Genomic DNA, 18,056 nt, shown 5'->3' with positions numbered 1-18,056 from the left:
CTCTTCGTCTCGATCGTCTGGCCGTTTTTATCTCTTCCATTCAATCGGCCACGATGCTCGAACTCCGCCACGATCAGGCCGGGTATCGCAATCACCGGCTGCTGCTGCTGTTGTTGTTCCTCTTCGTCCTTAAATCACCGGACGATGCGAACTTGAACTTTACTCCGGGACCTCTTTGAAACACGACACGAACGCCGGTTGCATTGTCGAGGTCGTCGTCGCGTTCCCCGACGCGCATTTCCGTAACTGTGATCCAGCAGGCCGTGGATCCTCTCCATCCTCCTCGCGGGCAGACTTTATCGGAAACCGTTCGAACGGTCGTCTTTTGCTCGAACGAATCCAACTTCGATATGACGGTGCACCGTTCTAGCAACGTGACGGCAGAGCGTCACGTTTCGTCGATTATATCAAGACTGATGTATCACATCTCGAACACTTTTCCTTAAAGTTTGCTTTACTCTTCTAATTTTTCTTTTTTCTCAGTTCTCTTAATTATCACCGTCCACTGACACAGATTTTTGTTAATAAAGAAAATCGATCGTTTTCACTGGAATCTTCTGAGAGGATGCTGCGCGATAAGGCGCTAACTGAAGGAGACGAGTGCAAATAATTAATACGATAAATAGCGTATATTCCTCGTGTTGATTTCACCTACACACAAACACACACTTAAGCTGGTACAATGGCGAATGTCGACATCGAATCGTGCACCGAAGTTTCCCGGAGGAATATTTGACTCTCGTTAGTGCTTTTTAGGAAACGGCGAACCGTGCCGCGCGAAATAGCCTGCGACTTGTAAACCCTGTTGCGCTGTCGAGGAAAACGTTTCCGCGCATAAGTTGGCAATTCAATTAATGGAATTTCCTGTTTTCGTTACGGTCGGTAAGACGAAGCTAACAAATGCTCGGTTTCGTTTTAAAAGACATTGTTTCTCGAATCCATTGTGAGCTCTCGTCCACCTCGTCGTCTTATTTTTGTACCTCTCTTTGGAGAAGAATGAGCATCGTGCAACAATAGATGATAAGAAGAGAGGAGAATTATTGCTTTTTTTTCTTCTTTTTGCAATAATGAAATTGGGACAATAGAAGAGATCTCTTATGTGTATTAAATTATCCGCAAAAATTGAAATAGATTATTACCTTTTGTTGCAATCCTGGTTTCGCAGAATCGAAGTTTCGATTGTCGCGCGAAAAATCGAATGTTTATTCGCAATCGTGCGCGTTTCGGGAACGAAATTCGCGCCGCGGAAAAAGAATAATTGCAACCTGCGGCAGAATTGCTCGGGGAACGGTGAAACTTTTAAGCGACGACACAATTCTGAAATTATCCTGTTCAGCCGAGGTGCTGGAGAATTTGATTCGAACGAAGAAGCCACGAAGAAGAGCGAAATCTTTTTGTCGCATTCGCAGAAACTGTTTTAGCTGGGATGAATGAAATCTGTTAAGAGGGCCAGAAGAGACGTTGAAAGAAAGGCCTCGTTGTGTTCGCGATAAGTGGAATTCTAAAGAGAATGACGCAGCACACCGTCTGTACTAATCATTGTCGTTGTTAAATTGAAATTCAATCGAACGAAGAAATAAACTTAACGCCTGTAAACCTGTACAACATCGCTACAGCTATTTCTAACACTGAAATTATCTCTAATACCGAATTAATACCTCCGTCTACACGCAAGATCGATACTAATTAAGTTATCAACGTCTCTCAAAATACTTGTACGTACTACTTCCTACCTGAGGTAGAGAACCCTTTAATACTCTCTATGCAGCTACTTCCTCGACACAATAGACGAACACTAAAAGCGAGAATTCGTTCTTTTTCCCCGTTGAAATTCACACCTTACCGTTCGTCCATCGACACACTTTTCAGTCAAGAAGATACGGTAAACGATAAGAAAACAATTACCACGTATCACCGGGCTGTTTCGACCCGAACACACAGCGAGTTTCTTCCACCGTCACAACGAAACAACTACGGATATAGTTCACAAGACCGACCCCGTTCGATCTTTCTGCAACACGTTTCCTCCTTTGAAAAAAAAAAAAAGGCCACCTTCCGTTTCACTGGAAACGCCAGCCAGGGAGCCCGATGATGAATCGTGAAGATCGACCCCGTTTGATATGATTTGCAGGGGCTGAAAGACGTGTTCCACCCGGCAAAGCCGATCGGCCGGCGTTACCGTCTAGGATGCCGCAACGCGTGTGTCTGCGCCCCTATCATCGTCTCTCCCCGTGGAAAATCCGTGACAGGACGCGACAACGGGAACGGATGCATTTTACACGCGAAACCCAGAGCTGAAGACGCGCCACGTGCCGAATATTCATCACATCGTGGACGCGTTAGCGCGTCACAACGGAAACACCTATTCTCACGCGAACGTCGAGGTGAGCCACCTCGAGCGCGACTGAGCCACCGAATTTTAAGCCATCGTGCACCTTCCGAACAGTTCCGAGGGCGCTCAATTTATGGACGCGCGTGCGTCGCGACGCCTCTTGTGCAGCAGACGCTGCGTCGCGGCGACCACGCTCCGCCTCGTTTGCGCCTCGACAGTCGTCGAACAACGGTGACGAGCAGCTCGTCGTCGTGTGTCATATTATTTCAGCTTCTATGTATCTTGCGAATCAGATAGAAAGAAACTTTGTTTGTTTCATTTGTGAACTTTGATCTGGTTCAGACATTTGGCGTTGTTTTCTTCTTCAGATTCTATAGGATGATGCATAAACATTGCTTTAGATCGTCGAGTTGTGCAATATTGTAGATGTGCATTTCTGGTGAAAATGAAACTGATAGTTTTCAATTTAGACGTTTTTTTCTTTTTGCAATAGTATGATAATTGGATTGCTTTCTTTTCGTTTTATATCATTTGAATGTTTTACGAGGGGGTGCAACGAGATGTATTACGCGATTAGCGTGAGATTTGATCTTGTACAATGAAACGAAAGATAATATTGTAGTCAATCGTATATATGGAGCGAATAACTAACAAAAACTTATCTATTTAGTCACGACAGTTGCTAATTATCTTCAGTTGAACAAAACTCGTGTAATATTAATGATATCATTCTCGTGCTTTGTTGTAGTAGAGGCTTTTCCTTGGAGAAACAGATTATAATTTCACATAGATTTAATTGAAAGTAAGTAGCCTTGTTTAGCTCTGATTTTCCTCTTAGAGTAAACGTTTTGGGACATTAACGATGCAAAAATATATTTTATATCTAAAAAATATTTTTTTCAAAAATATATGTTTATAATAACACTTTAATATGTATAGTTAAGTCTTTACATATATTACAGGATTACTTCAATGAAGCATATTAATTTAACAAGTGTATATAATCATAAACTAATTGGAAATGCAATTTGTAATTTGACAATTGCTTTTTTAAATATATGTATAATTATGGCATATTAATGTTATAAATATTATACTGTATTGTGCAGTGTAAGTTTAAAATAATGATTTTCTCATGTTTCTTGTTTTCACACAGCCAAACATAATGCAAATGGAATATTTAATTATTTAACGTACATTAGTTTCTCGCCCGATCGTAATTCTCTATGTACCAATTGACAGTTTCTTTAATGGCTTGATTAAATGGTGTGAATTGAAAATCTGGTAAAAATTTTCGAAGTTTTGCGTTGCTTGCTGTTTTTTTATATTGTCCTTCAGCTGCAGATAAATCATATACCACTTTTCCTTTGAAATTAAAGGCTTGTGCTATTGCTTCAGCTGCTTCAGAAATTGTGACTTCCTGGGATTCATCAACTGTATCAAAAATAAATAACTTAATAATAACGTGAAATAAATATATGTCAATATTAATTTAATGCATTTTATCTACCTGATAATATAATTGGCTCCACAGACTTATACTCCTGCAATACCCATATTATTAACTTAGCTAAATCTATGCTGTAAATAAATTGTCTCAAAGGCTTTCCAGAACCTAACACAGTAAATTCTTTACTTTCAGTATTTCCTAAAAAAACAAATACCAACAATATTCTTTACAGTAAATGATAATTATGAAAATTTTATTGGGAATATTTTATACCATCTTTTATTATGTCATAAAGTCTTCTCATTAAACCTGGTATAACATGACTGGCATCAGGTTTGAAATTATCATTTGGTCCAAATACATTACATGGAATAATGCTAGTATAAATTCTACCATACTGTTCATAATAACCTCTATTTTGGATATCTATAAGACGCTTAGCATAACTATAGCCATAATTTGATGAATGAGGTGGTCCATTGTGAATCTAAAGACATAAGAAATAAAAGAAGAAATATGAGAATCAAATGAGACATTAAAAGTTATTAATATCAAATATAGGATTACCATGGTTTCATCAATAGGATATGTTGTTTTATCAGGGAATATGCATGTTGACAGACAAGAAATGACTTTAACAACACCACTTTCATGAGCAGTTTGTAATACATTATCATTCATGTGAATATTTTGCCGCTAGAAATATATGGTACATAGTTTGATCAATTGAATAATGACATTGGACATGCTATAAAGTTATCTCTGTTTACCAAAAAATCCAAATTGTGTGTCATATTATAGAATAGACCACCAACCATAGCAGCCAAATGAATAACATGTGTAGGCTTGTGTTTTTCAAATAGCTTCTCTGTACTCTGCTTGTCACTGAAAATATGACATTTTACTTTAGTCAGATCAATTACCTTATTGGCATATAACACTTAAATAATAAATTACCATAAATCTGCATCTTTGGACCCTACAAATATCCACTTTTCATTTTCATTTTTATTTGTTTCAACAACAGTTTGTATAGCTTTCCCAACTAGTCCTGTTCCACCAGTTACAAGTATAATTTTTTCACTTACAGACATGTTTCATAAAATCTATGAAAAATTATAAATTTAAAAATTTAGATTTTCTTTGTTTCTTAGGTATATAATGAAATTGAAATTCTTAAAAACAAATGTCACAGTGCAATTCAGTATGGTCACAAACAAGATACAGGATAACCCTAACACGTAATATACTTTTGTGTCCAATGTTCTAAAATACAGATCGTGTAGAAAATCATGCGTGTAGCTGTTGGGGAATACTAAACTTCCCTATCCCGATTCACCTATTATAAGTCCCGTTCACAATTAACGTTACTTTATTAATTATCACTATATCACATAAAAATAAATAATTAAAAATTAAATCAAATTGTTGCATGCTTTAACATGGAAAAATTAATATTCTTTTCGTATGACTTACAGATGGACTTTCCAGGACGCCATAGAAATCAAGAAGAAAAGGACTTGAACATTAGGAAAACTAAAGAAATGCATTTATTTATTGTAAGACAACTGTAAAAATGTATTTTACAAAAAGCTACAATATACCAGTATTGTTTCACAGCATTTTACAGTCCATTTATTTATACCTTTCACACCACGTCCTTTTGCAAAAAATTCATTACTTAAACAATATTCTATTGCAAAATTAAATAAACTAAGTCCGAGAATCGCCAAGAACGCATAGAAATCAAAGCAACAATACAAAGAAATGAGTAAGACAAGGAAGAAATAAGGGTTAACAACGATAGTACTACTGCCGTGTGTTAGACAAGGAAAGGAACAGGGGGAGACGAGGATAGAAATAGTACCGTGTGTTAGACAAGGAAAGAAATAGGGATAGATAAGGATAACAATACTACCGCGTATTAGACAAGGAAAGGAATAACGGTAGACAAGGATAGCAACACTACCACGTGTTAGACAAGGAAAGATATAGGGTTAGACAAGGATGAAAAATTTTACAAATGGAGAGTAACGCCATCTCGTGTTTGGATCCACGAACTGCCGACTTGTTACGCGGGTCACAGAATGTGAATAGAGGTATTAGACAAGGAAAGCACTAGTGTGCGACAAGGATAGAGAGAGAAGCGTTTCCTATTGGCTGGCGGGTCCCTGAGCTCCGCCAATCAGGCCCTAAGTTAAGCCGGTCAGTGAAAAATCATTAATAACTCGATAATTACGATGATTTTGTGAACTTTTAGAATTGAAGAATGAAGTGTGGACCTTCAGCAACTTTCTCATATAGATTTTAATGCCCTAGAACCTTTCAATAATTAGTTATTAACAATTTTAGCAGGTAATGTCGGGAACGATACCGCATACATTTACGGTTTTTCTATAATTTCATATCTTTCTACTAAATTCTCATGCAACTAACTGTATGCATCTGAAATTTAACTCCTTTAGCTACATTCTCATATAATTTTTATTGACATATTCCTTGTGGTTTGATAGTTATTTAACATTCTTTGGGAATATTATTTGGGAGCGTCCCTATTCATCGTACTCGCGTCAAGTGGAATCTTATAAACAATCGCGAATATTTAATAAACCACACCACTTACGGTTACGAAACCAATTGCAGAATATAGATAAAAGTCCATTCCACATTCTCCATGCTTAAAAGTGCAGAATTAATCACGCATTTCTATTGAAATAACCAAAATGTGTTACGATTGAATGCCACGGGTGTAATACTCTTCCAAAGAATGTTCAATAAATCTTAAACTAGACGGAATATGTTAATAAAACTTATATGAGAATATAGCTAAAAGAGTTACCTTTCAAACGCATATAGCTATTTGCATGAGAATTTAACAGAAAGTTATGAAATTATTGAAAATCCTGAAAGATATTGCATTTTTATTACACTCGTCGCATACAAATGTACACATTTTCGCTATTTCTATAGAAATTGCGTGATTAATTTTACACTTTTAAGTATGCAGAATGTAGAACGGACTTTTATCTATATTCTGCAATTTGTTTGGTAGCCGTAAGTGGTGTGGTTTATTAGATATTAGCAATTGTTTGTAACAGTTCGCTATACTCGAGTACGATGAATAGGGGACGCTCCCATATAATATTTCATAACTCCTAAACTAAACTGAATCTGTTTATAAAAATTATACAAGAATGTAGCTGAAGGAATTGTCTTTCAGACGCGTGTAGTTAGTTGCATGAGAACTTTGCAGAAAGCTGGGGTTGCCGATCCCTGGAATAGACTAATCATCCAAGGCTGATAAACTGTGACGATTAGTTCTAAAATTGTCTACTAGCTGGCAGCATCATCCAATAGTCCTAGTGCTGACATCTGTGGTTACAATATAGTACCTCTGGTAAAAAATTAAACGTTAATGTTAACTTAGATAAGGACAGGCTAATGCGTGACTAATTAAACACTTTAAAGCTTGTAGAATGTAGAATGAACGTTTATATATGTTCTGCAATTTGTCTGGCAGCTGTAAGTGGTGTGGGTTATTAGATATTAGCAATTGTTTGTAACAGTTCTCTATACTCGAGTACGATGAATAGGGGACACTCCCATATAATATTTCATAAGTCCTAAACTAAACTGAATCTGTTTATAAAATTATATAAGAATGTAGCTGAAGGAATTGTCTTTCAGACGCGTGTAGTTAGTTGCATGAGAACTTTGCAGAAAGCTGGGGTTGCTGATCCCTGGAATAGACTAATCGTCCAAGGCTGATAAACTGTGACGATTAGTTCTAAAATTGTCTACTAGCTGGCAGCATCATCCAATAGTCCTAGTGCTGACATCTGTGGTTACAATATTGTACCTCTGGTAAAAAATTAAACGTTAATGTTAACTTAGATAAGGAACGGCTAATGCGTGACTAATTATACACTTTAAAGCTTGTAGAATGTAGAATGAACGTTTATCTATGTTCTGCAATTAGTCTGGCAGCAGTAAGTGGTGTGGGTTATTAGATATTAGCAATTGTTTGTAACAGTCCGCTATACTCGAGTACGATGAATAGGGGACACTCCCATATAATATTTCATAAGTCCTAAACTAAACTGAATCTGTTTATAAAATTATATAAGAATGTAGCTGAAGGAATTGTCTTTCAGACGCGTGTAGTTAGTTGCATGAGAACTTTGCAGAAAGCTGGGGTTGCCGATCCCTGGAATAGACTAATCATCCAAGGCTGATAAACTGTGACGATTAGTTCTAAAATTGTCTACTAGCTGGCAGCATCATCCAATGGTCCAAGTACTCACATCTGTGGTTACAATATAGTACCTCTGGTAAAAAATTAAACGTTAATGTTAACTTAGGCTAATGCGTAAGTGGTGTGGGTTATTAGATATTAGCAATTGTTTGTAACAGTTCTCTATACTCGAGTACGATGAATAGGGGACACTCCCATATAATATTTCATAAGTCCTAAACTAAACTGAATCTGTTTATAAAATTATATAAGAATGTAGCTGAAGGAATTGTCTTTCAGACGCGAGTAGTTAGTTGCATGAGAACTTTGTCGAAAGCTGGGGTTGCCGATCCCTGGAATAGACTAATCGTCCAAGGCTGATAAACTGAGACGATTAGTTCTAAAATTGTCTACTAGCTGGCAGCATCATCCAATAGTCCTAGTACTGACATCTGTGGTTACAATACTGTACCTCTGGTAAAAAATTAAACGTTAATGTTAACTTAGATAAGGACAGGCTAATGCGTGACTAATTATACACTTTAAAGCATGTAGAATGTAGAATTAACGTTTATCTATGTTCTGCAATTTTCCTGGCAGCCGTAAGTGGTGTGGGTTATTAGATATTAGCAATTGTTTGTAACAGTTCTCTATACTCGAGTACGATGAATAGGGGACACTCCCATATAATATTTCATAAGTCCTAAACTAAACTGAATCTGTTTATAAAATTATATAAGAATGTAGCTGAAGGAATTGTCTTTCAGACGCGTGTAGTTAGTTGCATGAGAACTTTGCAGAAAGCTGGGGTTGCCGATCCCTGGAATAGACTAATCATCCAAGGCTGATAAACTGTGACGATTAGTTCTAAAATTGTCTACTAGCTGGCAGCATCATCCAATAGTCCTAGTGCTGACATCTGTGGTTACAATATAGTACCTCTGGTAAAAAATTAAACGTTAATGTTAACTAAGATAAGGACAGGCTAATGCGTGACTATGAAAAGTTTCAGAGCATTAAAATCTATATGAGAAAGTTACTTAAGGTTCACACTTCATTCTTCAATTCTAAAAGTTCACAAATTCTTCGCAGATAATGAGTTATTAAATTTTATTTGGATCAGTATTAAACTCGTCGTATTCAAGAGTAATAGATTTCCGTCATTTTCACGAATATGCATGATTAATTATGCACTTTTAAGCATGGAGCATGTGGAATGGACTTTTATCTATATTCTGCAATTAGTTTCGTAACCGTAAGTGGTGTGGTTTATTAAATATTCGCGATTGTTTCTAAGATTCCACTTGACCCGAGTACGATGAATAGAGATGCTCCCAAATAATATTTAATAACTCCTAAACTAAACGGAATATGTTCATAAAAGTTATATGAGAATGTAGCTAAAGGAGTTGCCTTTTAGATACGGGTAGTTATTTGTACAAGAATTTAGTAGAAAGCTATAAAATTATTGAAAAACCGGAAAGATACTTGACGGTATGCGGTACCGTTCCTGACATCGCCTGCTACAATTGTTAATAACTAATTATTGTAAGGTTCTAGGGCATTAAAATCTATATGAGAAAGTTGCTGAAGCCCCACACTTCATTCTTCAATTCTAAAAGTTCACAAATTCTTCGCAAATAATGAGTTATTAAATTTTATTTGGATCAGTATTAAACTCGTATTCAAGCGTAATAGATTTCCGTCATTTTCACGAATATGCATGATTAATTATGCACTTTTAAGCATGGAGAATGTGGAATGGACTTTTATCTATATTCTGCAATTAGTTTCGTAACCGTAAGTGGTGTGGTTTATTAAATATTCGCGATTGTTTATAAGATTCCACTTGACCCGAGTACGATGAATAGGGACGCTCCCAAATAATATTTAATAACTCTTAAACTAATCGGAATATGTTAATAAAAGTTAGACGAGAATGTAGCTAAAGGAGTTGCCTTTCAGATACGGATAGTTATTTGTACGAGAATTTAGTAGAAAGCTATAAAATTATTGAAAAACCGGAAGGATACTTGACGGTATGCGGTACCGTTCCTGACATCGCCTGCTACAATTGTTAATAACTAATTATTGAAAAGTTTCAGAGCATTAAAATCTATATGAGAAAGTTGTTGAAGGTCCACACTTCATTCTTCAATTCTAAAAGTTCACAAAATCATCGTAATTATCGAGTTATTAATGATTTTTCACCGACCGGCTTAACTTAGGGCCTGATTGGCGGAGCTCAGGGACCCGTCAGCCAATAGGAAACGCTTCTCTCTCTATCCTTGTCGCACACTAGTGCTTTCCTTGTCTAATACCTCTATTCACATTCTGTGACCCGCGTAACAAGTCGGCAGTTCGTGGATCCAAACACGAGATGGCGTTACTCTCGATTTGTAAAATTTTTCATCCTTGTCTAAACATATATCTTTCCTTGTCTAACACGCGGTAGTATTGCTATCCTTATCTATTCCTATTTCTTTCCTTGTCTAACACGCGGTACTATGTCTATCCTTATCTATCCATATTCCTCTCCTTGTCTTACTCATATATCATCGAGCACATCTTCAGAAATGTAGTATTATTTATCAAGTCAGATGATTTTTAAAATAGAAATTCTTTGAATTTTTCGTTTTTAATAATAGTTATTGTGAATTAGAGCATAACTGCATGTAGTAAGCAGTTTAAAATTGATACTTATAATAAATATTTAATTGCTGTAACATTACTCATAATGTAAGTAGTAAAATAAAGTTTCTGGTTTATTTTCGAGTACTTTATTTATAGAATAATTAGTGTTTCTTGTTAAATAACAATTTAGGTGGCAGTTTATAATCAATGGAAGTATTAATTAAAATTATTTTATGCTTTAATTTAATAAAACAGCTTAATATATTAATTTTACATTGAATTCAGTGGATCAGTCAGAAAATTTTTATAACATTTATTTAACATTTGAGAATTAATATTCTTTTCGTATGAATTACAGATGCATCTTCCAGTACACCACAGAAATCAGGGAAAGAATTTGAACACCAGGAATATTGAAGAAATGTAATTATTTATTGTAGGATAACTGTACAAAATTTATTTTACAAAAAGCTACAAATACCAGCATTGTTTTTCAGCATTTTGCAGTCTATTCGTTTGTCTCTTACACACCACACCTATTTCCTTTTGTGAAACATTCATTCTTTAAATAATATTTAAATAATAATAAAAATCGAATAATAAAAAATTGAAAAATTCCAAAGTTTAACCCAACATAAGTAACTATATGTATACATACTTAAGTACATATTATACATTTAGAAATATAGAATTCGCTGAATCGGTAACGTTGGAAGCGATACGAAAATGGTAAGTGAACTCTGGAGCACCTGTGATGTGTATTCAAAAATAAAACATTCCAGGTGCTACATTTGCATTGGAAAAGACAACAAATTTAGGATAATTCGTGATAAATATAAAACATATATTTGTAATATGCACTCTGTATTTAACCAAACAATTTTACGTAATAGATATAATGAAACAAATATACAATAAATATCATTTACTTATAATTTGCAACCTTATTATCCTGTATTTTATTACTTATAGTAATACTCGTAGCAATAGCATTTATGAGAAACAATTAGGTGTATATAACGTAAAATTCAAACATATAAAGAACGGTAACCTATTCGGTACATATAATATTAGCAAGCTTTTAGCATAGGTCACAATAAACCTGGTCACCGGATTCCGCATTCCATACTCCGAGAGTTAGATAAAATATATATTTTCAATCATTTTAAATAATAATATACAGTGCTGTAAAATGATACAGTAACAATATTTTAGTCAAATTAAAAACATTACACTCATAAAACTGTCCTTGCAATATTACATACATCATATTTTCGTAATCATTTGGTAACATTGACGACTAACAATACTTTTGTAACTTACATGTAAAAAATGAAATACAAACAAATATTTCATTAACATCCAGGATCCACATCGCTTACAAAATATGCATTCCGAACCGACAAGTCAAAATGCAATTTTAACTATTTACACACAATAAAAACGTTCGCCGCCATCTGCCAGCAAAGATAGAAAACCATTATCTCATGTATGTGTTATCTGATAACTTGTTTTATAAAGAATGCAAATCAATCAAGGAAAGGGAATCTTTTAATTTTCAAGCGTTACATTTTAATTATGTGGGTGTACTGTTACATTGGATTATGATTCAATTTTGGCAGTGTAATTTATTTCATACTTCGTTATCATTTTAATACAAAATATTTACAATTGTTTGGAAGTCGATGACTACTAATCAAGGCTGATGGCAGTGTTTGTACCTGATACTTTTAACAATCTATCGGAACTTTTTGACAGACGTATCCTTTCTTCTGGCTTTAATATTTCAGCTATTATCTTCTCATCGCTTCGTCGTTCTGGTTTACGCAAAAGATCTTGTGTTTTATTGCATTGTTGCGTCACACAAGAATCGCCTGCCGCCTCTTCGACGACGACATCCAATTGTGCTACTTGAATATCAGAAAATGTAAGTCTTCCGTTAATCTTACTTTCTGAAGGCACACGGGAATCGGGTTCAAGTGCCGTCGTGGAAATGGGAGATCGCAATAATTTCTCATCATTGCTATCATTTTGCTTTAGAATATTAACTGCTTCCGCGGAGAGCTGCGTTATAATATTAGAATTAAAAATTTTTTCTACATATCATAATTTAAATCATTACTCAATTTTTCTGTATAAACTTACTGCTTCAAAGGTGGAATCTAGGAATAATTCTTGTAAAAATCGGCGTGCTGGCATTCTATAAGTATTATTACCTAAATGGGCAGCTACATCCGAAAATAAACAAATATCCTATAATATAAAGCAAGGTAATATATAAATAAATTATAAATATATGCTGCCTCTTACTTTTAAAACTGAATTTAAATGTGTACCTGAAACACTCCCGCGTGTAACTGTCTTAATCTAAGCAAAGTTTGACGACTGTTTCGGTACCATACAGGATTTGCCAAGCGTTGTACATGTCTAAGAATTTTCCTATTCGAATAATATAAACATTATTAAAGTTAATGTTAATTCATTTTACTATAAAAATCAACGTATCTATTTACGGTGTACCATTTCAAATAACACTACAATTAATTAATGTTACCTCTGTAACTTTAAGTCTTTTTCTGGAATCGAATCTTTGCTGCTACTTTTACCGTGATAACATACTAAACATATACGATAATGTTCTGCATCTACGTCACTCTCAGAGCAAGATTCCTCATCTACTTCTGTCGTTTCTATATCAGACTTAGGTGCATCGTCCAGCGTTATAGTCGGAATTGACAAGTATGGTGGTTCCGGAAAAATAGTTATAAGTCTCTTTGGAAGGGCAATACCCATGTAAAATAAATTATCGTTATTATCTTCAGGGGGTGGGGGTGTTGGAACGAGTACATGTTCCGCAATCCAGTTGCGAGATGAATCAAATTCGGATAAGCTTTGCAACGAAAGTCGACCATCTAAACTATACATCTAAAATAAAATACACCCATTTAATCGAATGTTTCACGAAGCAGGTAATCAATTTTCAAACACTTTTACCTCTAAACTACTTTGGGAATAACTTGGTCTCCGATGACGTTGTAAACTACGAAGCCTTGCATACCCCTCAGCATCTTGTTGGCTTAATCTTTGAATACTTGAAATAGGGCTTGGTGTTTCCCCTCTTTCTCTGAAACGACACACAATTGTAGAAAATATTATTAATTAATGTAAAATTACTTAGAATATTCTTACGGTAGAGCGTAGCGCCTAGCTTCAAGATCTGTAGCTGCACTTTCAGATCGATTTCTAGTTCTTCGAGCTACTGGTTCAGGTAACTCTGGTTTGCCATCGCTGAGACTCCGATGATGTCGTTGTATAGGAATTGGACTTGGCGCTGGATATCTACTCGTAGGAGAAACAACCGGCCAGTGATCTCCGCGTCTATGTCTAACACATGGCCACTCGAAAGACGATAGTGCATCTGCACCTGCACGAGTTGTACCGATGAGACTAAGGGCATACATAGCCGTTGCACGCACTACGTAATACGAACACGTTTCTGCTATGGAAGCTATCAATTCTATAATTCCTAAATGATTCAATTGTTCTACTCCTGCTGCCGAAGTTCCTGCATGGCCAAGCACCCACAGTGCAGACTTCATTTTTAAGATTCTTTTATTTAAATTCGCAACTTGATCGTCTCGAGATTCAGGTTCCAACCTCCAACTTTTTTCTGGAGTAGTACGTCTGGAATCGTCTAAACTTGTTTTTCGACGAATATCGACTAAGGAGTCCACCTTTTGTGGACAACATATATCAACACCCTCTACAGTTTCTGAATCCATTATTGTCTCTAATCTATTAGATTCTACTGTCTCGTCTGTACCAGATTCCTCGGACATGGCATAAGCATCGTCAACCACAGAACGATTAGTTTTAGTACATCTTGAATTAGATTCTGAATCTCTATTACCGAATTCTAGTCTAAATCGTTGAACGACTCGAGCAAAACGTTGAATCACATTTCTACGTAACAATAGCTGCGCACCTAGATCGTGCTGTGCCAATTGGCCTATTAAATGTGGAAGAATAAAAATATTATGAGGTGTCATGGGAACATTACTTGTTCTTCTATAATAACTTCCTGTTTCGTTTCTTTGACGACGTGTTAAAGAATCGTGTATTTCTCCCTCTATTAAACCAACATATCTCTCTGCAAAACCTCCTGGGTTGATCCACTTTTCCAATTCTTCCGCGGGCGAAGAAAGTGTTGTAAAACTTTGACTAAGAGAGTATAGTCGAATTTTAAGTAAGTAACCTTTATCACCTAATTCTTCCAACCATTTATCCCAATCTCGAGACTGAGCTCCTTGTTGCAATAAAGCTTCTAAATATTCTGGTTCTTCGCAAGCTTCGTGTAATGCCTCTAATGCAGTTAGCGCTATAGTTTTATTAGAATCTGAGAGCCGATCCGACAATAATAATATTGCCCAACGATAGGCATCAGCCATTCTGGCTCTGAGTATCAATCGAAGGAACTGTGTCGCATATAGACGTGTACTGTCTAATGTTGCTTCTGTAATAATCTTAGTCAATACTTTCCTATTAGGTCCATCCCTAGAATAATCTAAGCTTGATATTATAAGTTTAACATAACAGTCATGATTAGTAGCTAAAGCCAAGTCTTGCAACTTTCCTAATAAATGAAATTCCTTTAGAATCCTAGTCCCTTTCGCTGAATGGCTCAACTGGCCAAGAAAGAGGAAATACTTTTGACAACAAGTGGTAGACATATGACGAGGCGAAAATAAACACTCGTGAGCAGATTGAGCTGTTTGGATGCTAGTTATTTGCTCAGCAATTTCTCCGATTAATTCAAATAATAATTTTGTACTTTCAGGTTCATGAATTTCCAGCAAACAATTCAATAAATCACAACCAGCTAATGTTGCTTCTCGTGCTAAATTGGCGTTCGTTGCTAATTCCACTCTACTGTATCCATTTGAACATGGTTTAAAATAACGTATAAGTCTTTTCATAAATAATCTGTGATCAGAATCATGGAGTATTCGTACTGTATCTTCCCGTGAGCGTAATATAGATCGTACAACTGGCCAATTCCAAGCAAGAGCGTCTTTACTACTGAGTACTTGAGCATCTTTCAAAAGAGGCGTAGTCGGTGATTCTCTACGTAACCAGTGTCTACTAGATGTTCGTTGACGCCTTGGTAATGTTGGCCTTAACCAAGTACCAGCTTGTAAAAGTTTATCGAGAAATAGGCTTGCAGGTGCCGGTCTTCGTCGCATCATAGTGTGCATTCGTTCCAAAATCGTAACAGCTGCTAAAGCTTGATGCTTTCCAGCACTTGCATGTTCCAGTAAATTTGGTAAGGGAGGAGTAAGATCACATACTTCAGAAGGCAAAAGAGAATGTGCAAGATGTAATAATGCACCCAATAGAACAGCTGCACGTACAGAAATAAAAGTATCAGTGGAAACAATAGTTTCTGCTAAAGCTCGATGTAGACCACATTCCAATAAAGCATAAACTAGTAATGCTAAATGTATTTCTGTAATATTTGGACAGCGCGATGATAAGGATGGTAAAATATATTTTCCTTCAGCTGCAACAAAACCTTCTGACAATTTCCAAGAATCATGTGCTCTACTAGGATCTACTGCTGCTAGAGCAACATCAGGTTCATCTGTCCAAGTAGGTAAGGGTAAATCCAACAATTCATAAAGTAATTCTAAAACAGCAGCTCTTACTTCAAGTTGTTCAACATATAACATATCTGCTATAGCTTTCAACCCTGAATTATCATCAGGTCTACAAAAATGTAAAACTCCAGAATAAGATCTCAATATACTTAGTAATGCTAGTTTGCTTGCTGCAAATCTTTCTCGTTCTTCTTTTGTTCTATCTATATTTAGTGAATGAAGCTCACAATAAGGAGCTGCAAAACATAAAAGAGAAACACTACTCCTAGTATCAGGAGTATTTAATAATTTTAACAAAACTCCTACAACAGATTCAATTATAGCAGGGCTTTGTCCAGTCATAGCAGCTCTTGCAAGGGCACCAATTCCTCCACAACTGATTAACAAATTTGAATTTAAAACACCCAGCTCACAAAGAATTGCTAAAAATGCTCTAAATGCTCCATCTTTTTCTTCAACTCCTCCATTTGTTAAGCTAATTAGAGATCTTGCTAAAACAGGACTAAAATGTTTTGGAGCTAATACTAAAATCCTTCTAACAAGTCTAAGAGCTTGCATTCTTTCCATTTCACTTCGTAAATTAACATCCATGCTACGAGCCACAAAATATGGATATTGTAATTTATTAATTGCAATAACATCTTGTTCTTTCTTGAGCATATATCGTACAGCACGTAGTGCAGCTGCACGAACTTGTGTTGCTTCATGGACAAGTCCCATCCGTAAACTATAAAATCAACACATAAATAAAGTACTATAAAATATTTATACCTTGTTTGTAGTAATGTTCTTTAGTTCTTACCAGCAAAATACATCATTGGTGGAATATCCATAGTCTGGTGAATCATTTTCACTAATTAACTTAACAATGGCATTAAGATACGCTAATTTTTTTATGCTTGGAACATTTTCACGTTGGCAAAGATTGGTCAAAACTTCTTTTACATTTTCTTTCAATCCTACAAAATAAATCAATTTTTAGTATTGACCTAGAATATAAATAGTTAGTTTTTGGATGAAATTGCAATAAATCAATATTTCCGTATAGTTTATGATGGGGATATAATTAAAAATTCGTTTATTGCTATATTGACAAAGTTATAAACATTAACATTACATGTAATTCTATATTTTTCATTAAAGATTTCTTATTTCAAAAGTTTTTGTTTTGTCTATTTTACAAAAAACATCTATTACATCGTAAGACGCAAATTAAATATAAACAAGCATATATAACCGTAAACTGATGTGAGTTAGTCGTGTTATCAAAGTACTATGGGTACAAAGTTGCATATTACAGGTTAGGTTACTAACCTCTTGACAGATCGAGTTGCACGCAGCTGTCTTCACTGTCTTGACGACCTATAAAAAGAACACATAAATAGGAAACGACGTAGTTTCGAAATAAAGAAATTGACAGCCAATGTTCAACGTACTTCGATGAGATCTGCTCGTACGAAGACTCCTACCCCAAATCATCCAACTAGAAATTGCCATTTCTTTACCGGCTGCTACCCACGATCACAATCAACACTTTTTGTCCGATTGTTACTACGAGTCTTTTGCGTAGTATATGTCATTCTCACTGTTAACCCAAAGCCCGAAGCACTATAAATGCACTACTGATAAATCAAGTGTAATACGAGTCAAGTGTTACATGAGAACGTTGCACTCAACGTACCGCACTCTTCGGGAAATTTGTTGGTACCTGAGAAAGTTGCAAGAGTCACGGTAGACATGCAATCAACG

General features: G+C 35.7%; 2 protein-coding genes across 2 annotated transcripts; both read right to left on the bottom strand.

Moving 5' to 3' along the window:
- Positions 1-3,530: 3,530 nt before the first annotated feature.
- LOC108573461 (probable GDP-L-fucose synthase) lies at positions 3,531-4,876 on the bottom strand. The gene is made up of 6 exons (XM_017935916.1): positions 4,740-4,876; positions 4,553-4,667; positions 4,350-4,478; positions 4,056-4,269; positions 3,843-3,980; positions 3,531-3,766 (listed from the first exon to the last, which is right to left on the bottom strand). The coding sequence occupies exons 1-6, from the start codon at positions 4,874-4,876 to the stop codon at positions 3,531-3,533; spliced, it is 969 nt and encodes a 322-aa protein (XP_017791405.1).
- A 7,310-nt stretch (positions 4,877-12,186) lies between these two features.
- LOC108573450 (rapamycin-insensitive companion of mTOR) lies at positions 12,187-17,804 on the bottom strand. The gene is made up of 9 exons (XM_017935904.1): positions 17,744-17,804; positions 17,622-17,669; positions 17,110-17,266; positions 13,840-17,034; positions 13,645-13,774; positions 13,205-13,575; positions 12,987-13,089; positions 12,796-12,903; positions 12,187-12,714 (listed from the first exon to the last, which is right to left on the bottom strand). Exons 1-9 carry the CDS (start codon positions 17,802-17,804, stop codon positions 12,343-12,345), a joined length of 4,545 nt encoding a protein of 1,514 aa, XP_017791393.1. The 3' UTR covers positions 12,187-12,342.
- Between the last annotated feature and the right edge of the window lie 252 nt (positions 17,805-18,056).

The sequence above is a fragment of the Habropoda laboriosa genome, unplaced genomic scaffold (genome assembly GCF_001263275.1).
Source record: "Habropoda laboriosa isolate 0110345459 unplaced genomic scaffold, ASM126327v1 scaffold92, whole genome shotgun sequence".
NCBI classification, from domain to species: domain Eukaryota; kingdom Metazoa; phylum Arthropoda; class Insecta; order Hymenoptera; family Apidae; genus Habropoda; species Habropoda laboriosa.
This window is presented reverse-complemented; position numbering and strand designations above follow the sequence as displayed.

Excerpts from the sequence above, each read along its gene's own strand:
- LOC108573461 (XM_017935916.1), bottom strand. The coding sequence starts at position 4,876 with ATGTCTGTAAGTGAAAAAATTATACTTGTAACTGGTGGAACAGGACTA. Across the intron at positions 4,479-4,552 it reads CACACAATTTGGATTTTTTG|CGGCAAAATATTCACATGAA; the intron begins GTAAACAGAGAT and ends ATATATTTCTAG. Across the intron at positions 3,981-4,055 it reads TTATGACATAATAAAAGATG|GAAATACTGAAAGTAAAGAA; the intron begins GTATAAAATATT and ends TTGTTTTTTTAG.
- LOC108573450 (XM_017935904.1), bottom strand. The coding sequence starts at position 17,804 with ATGGCAATTTCTAGTTGGATGATTTGGGGTAGGAGTCTTCGTACGAGC. Across the intron at positions 17,670-17,743 it reads TACGAGCAGATCTCATCGAA|GTCGTCAAGACAGTGAAGAC; the intron begins GTACGTTGAACA and ends TTCTTTTTATAG. Across the intron at positions 13,090-13,204 it reads AAAGACTTAAAGTTACAGAG|GAAAATTCTTAGACATGTAC; the intron begins GTAACATTAATT and ends TTATTCGAATAG.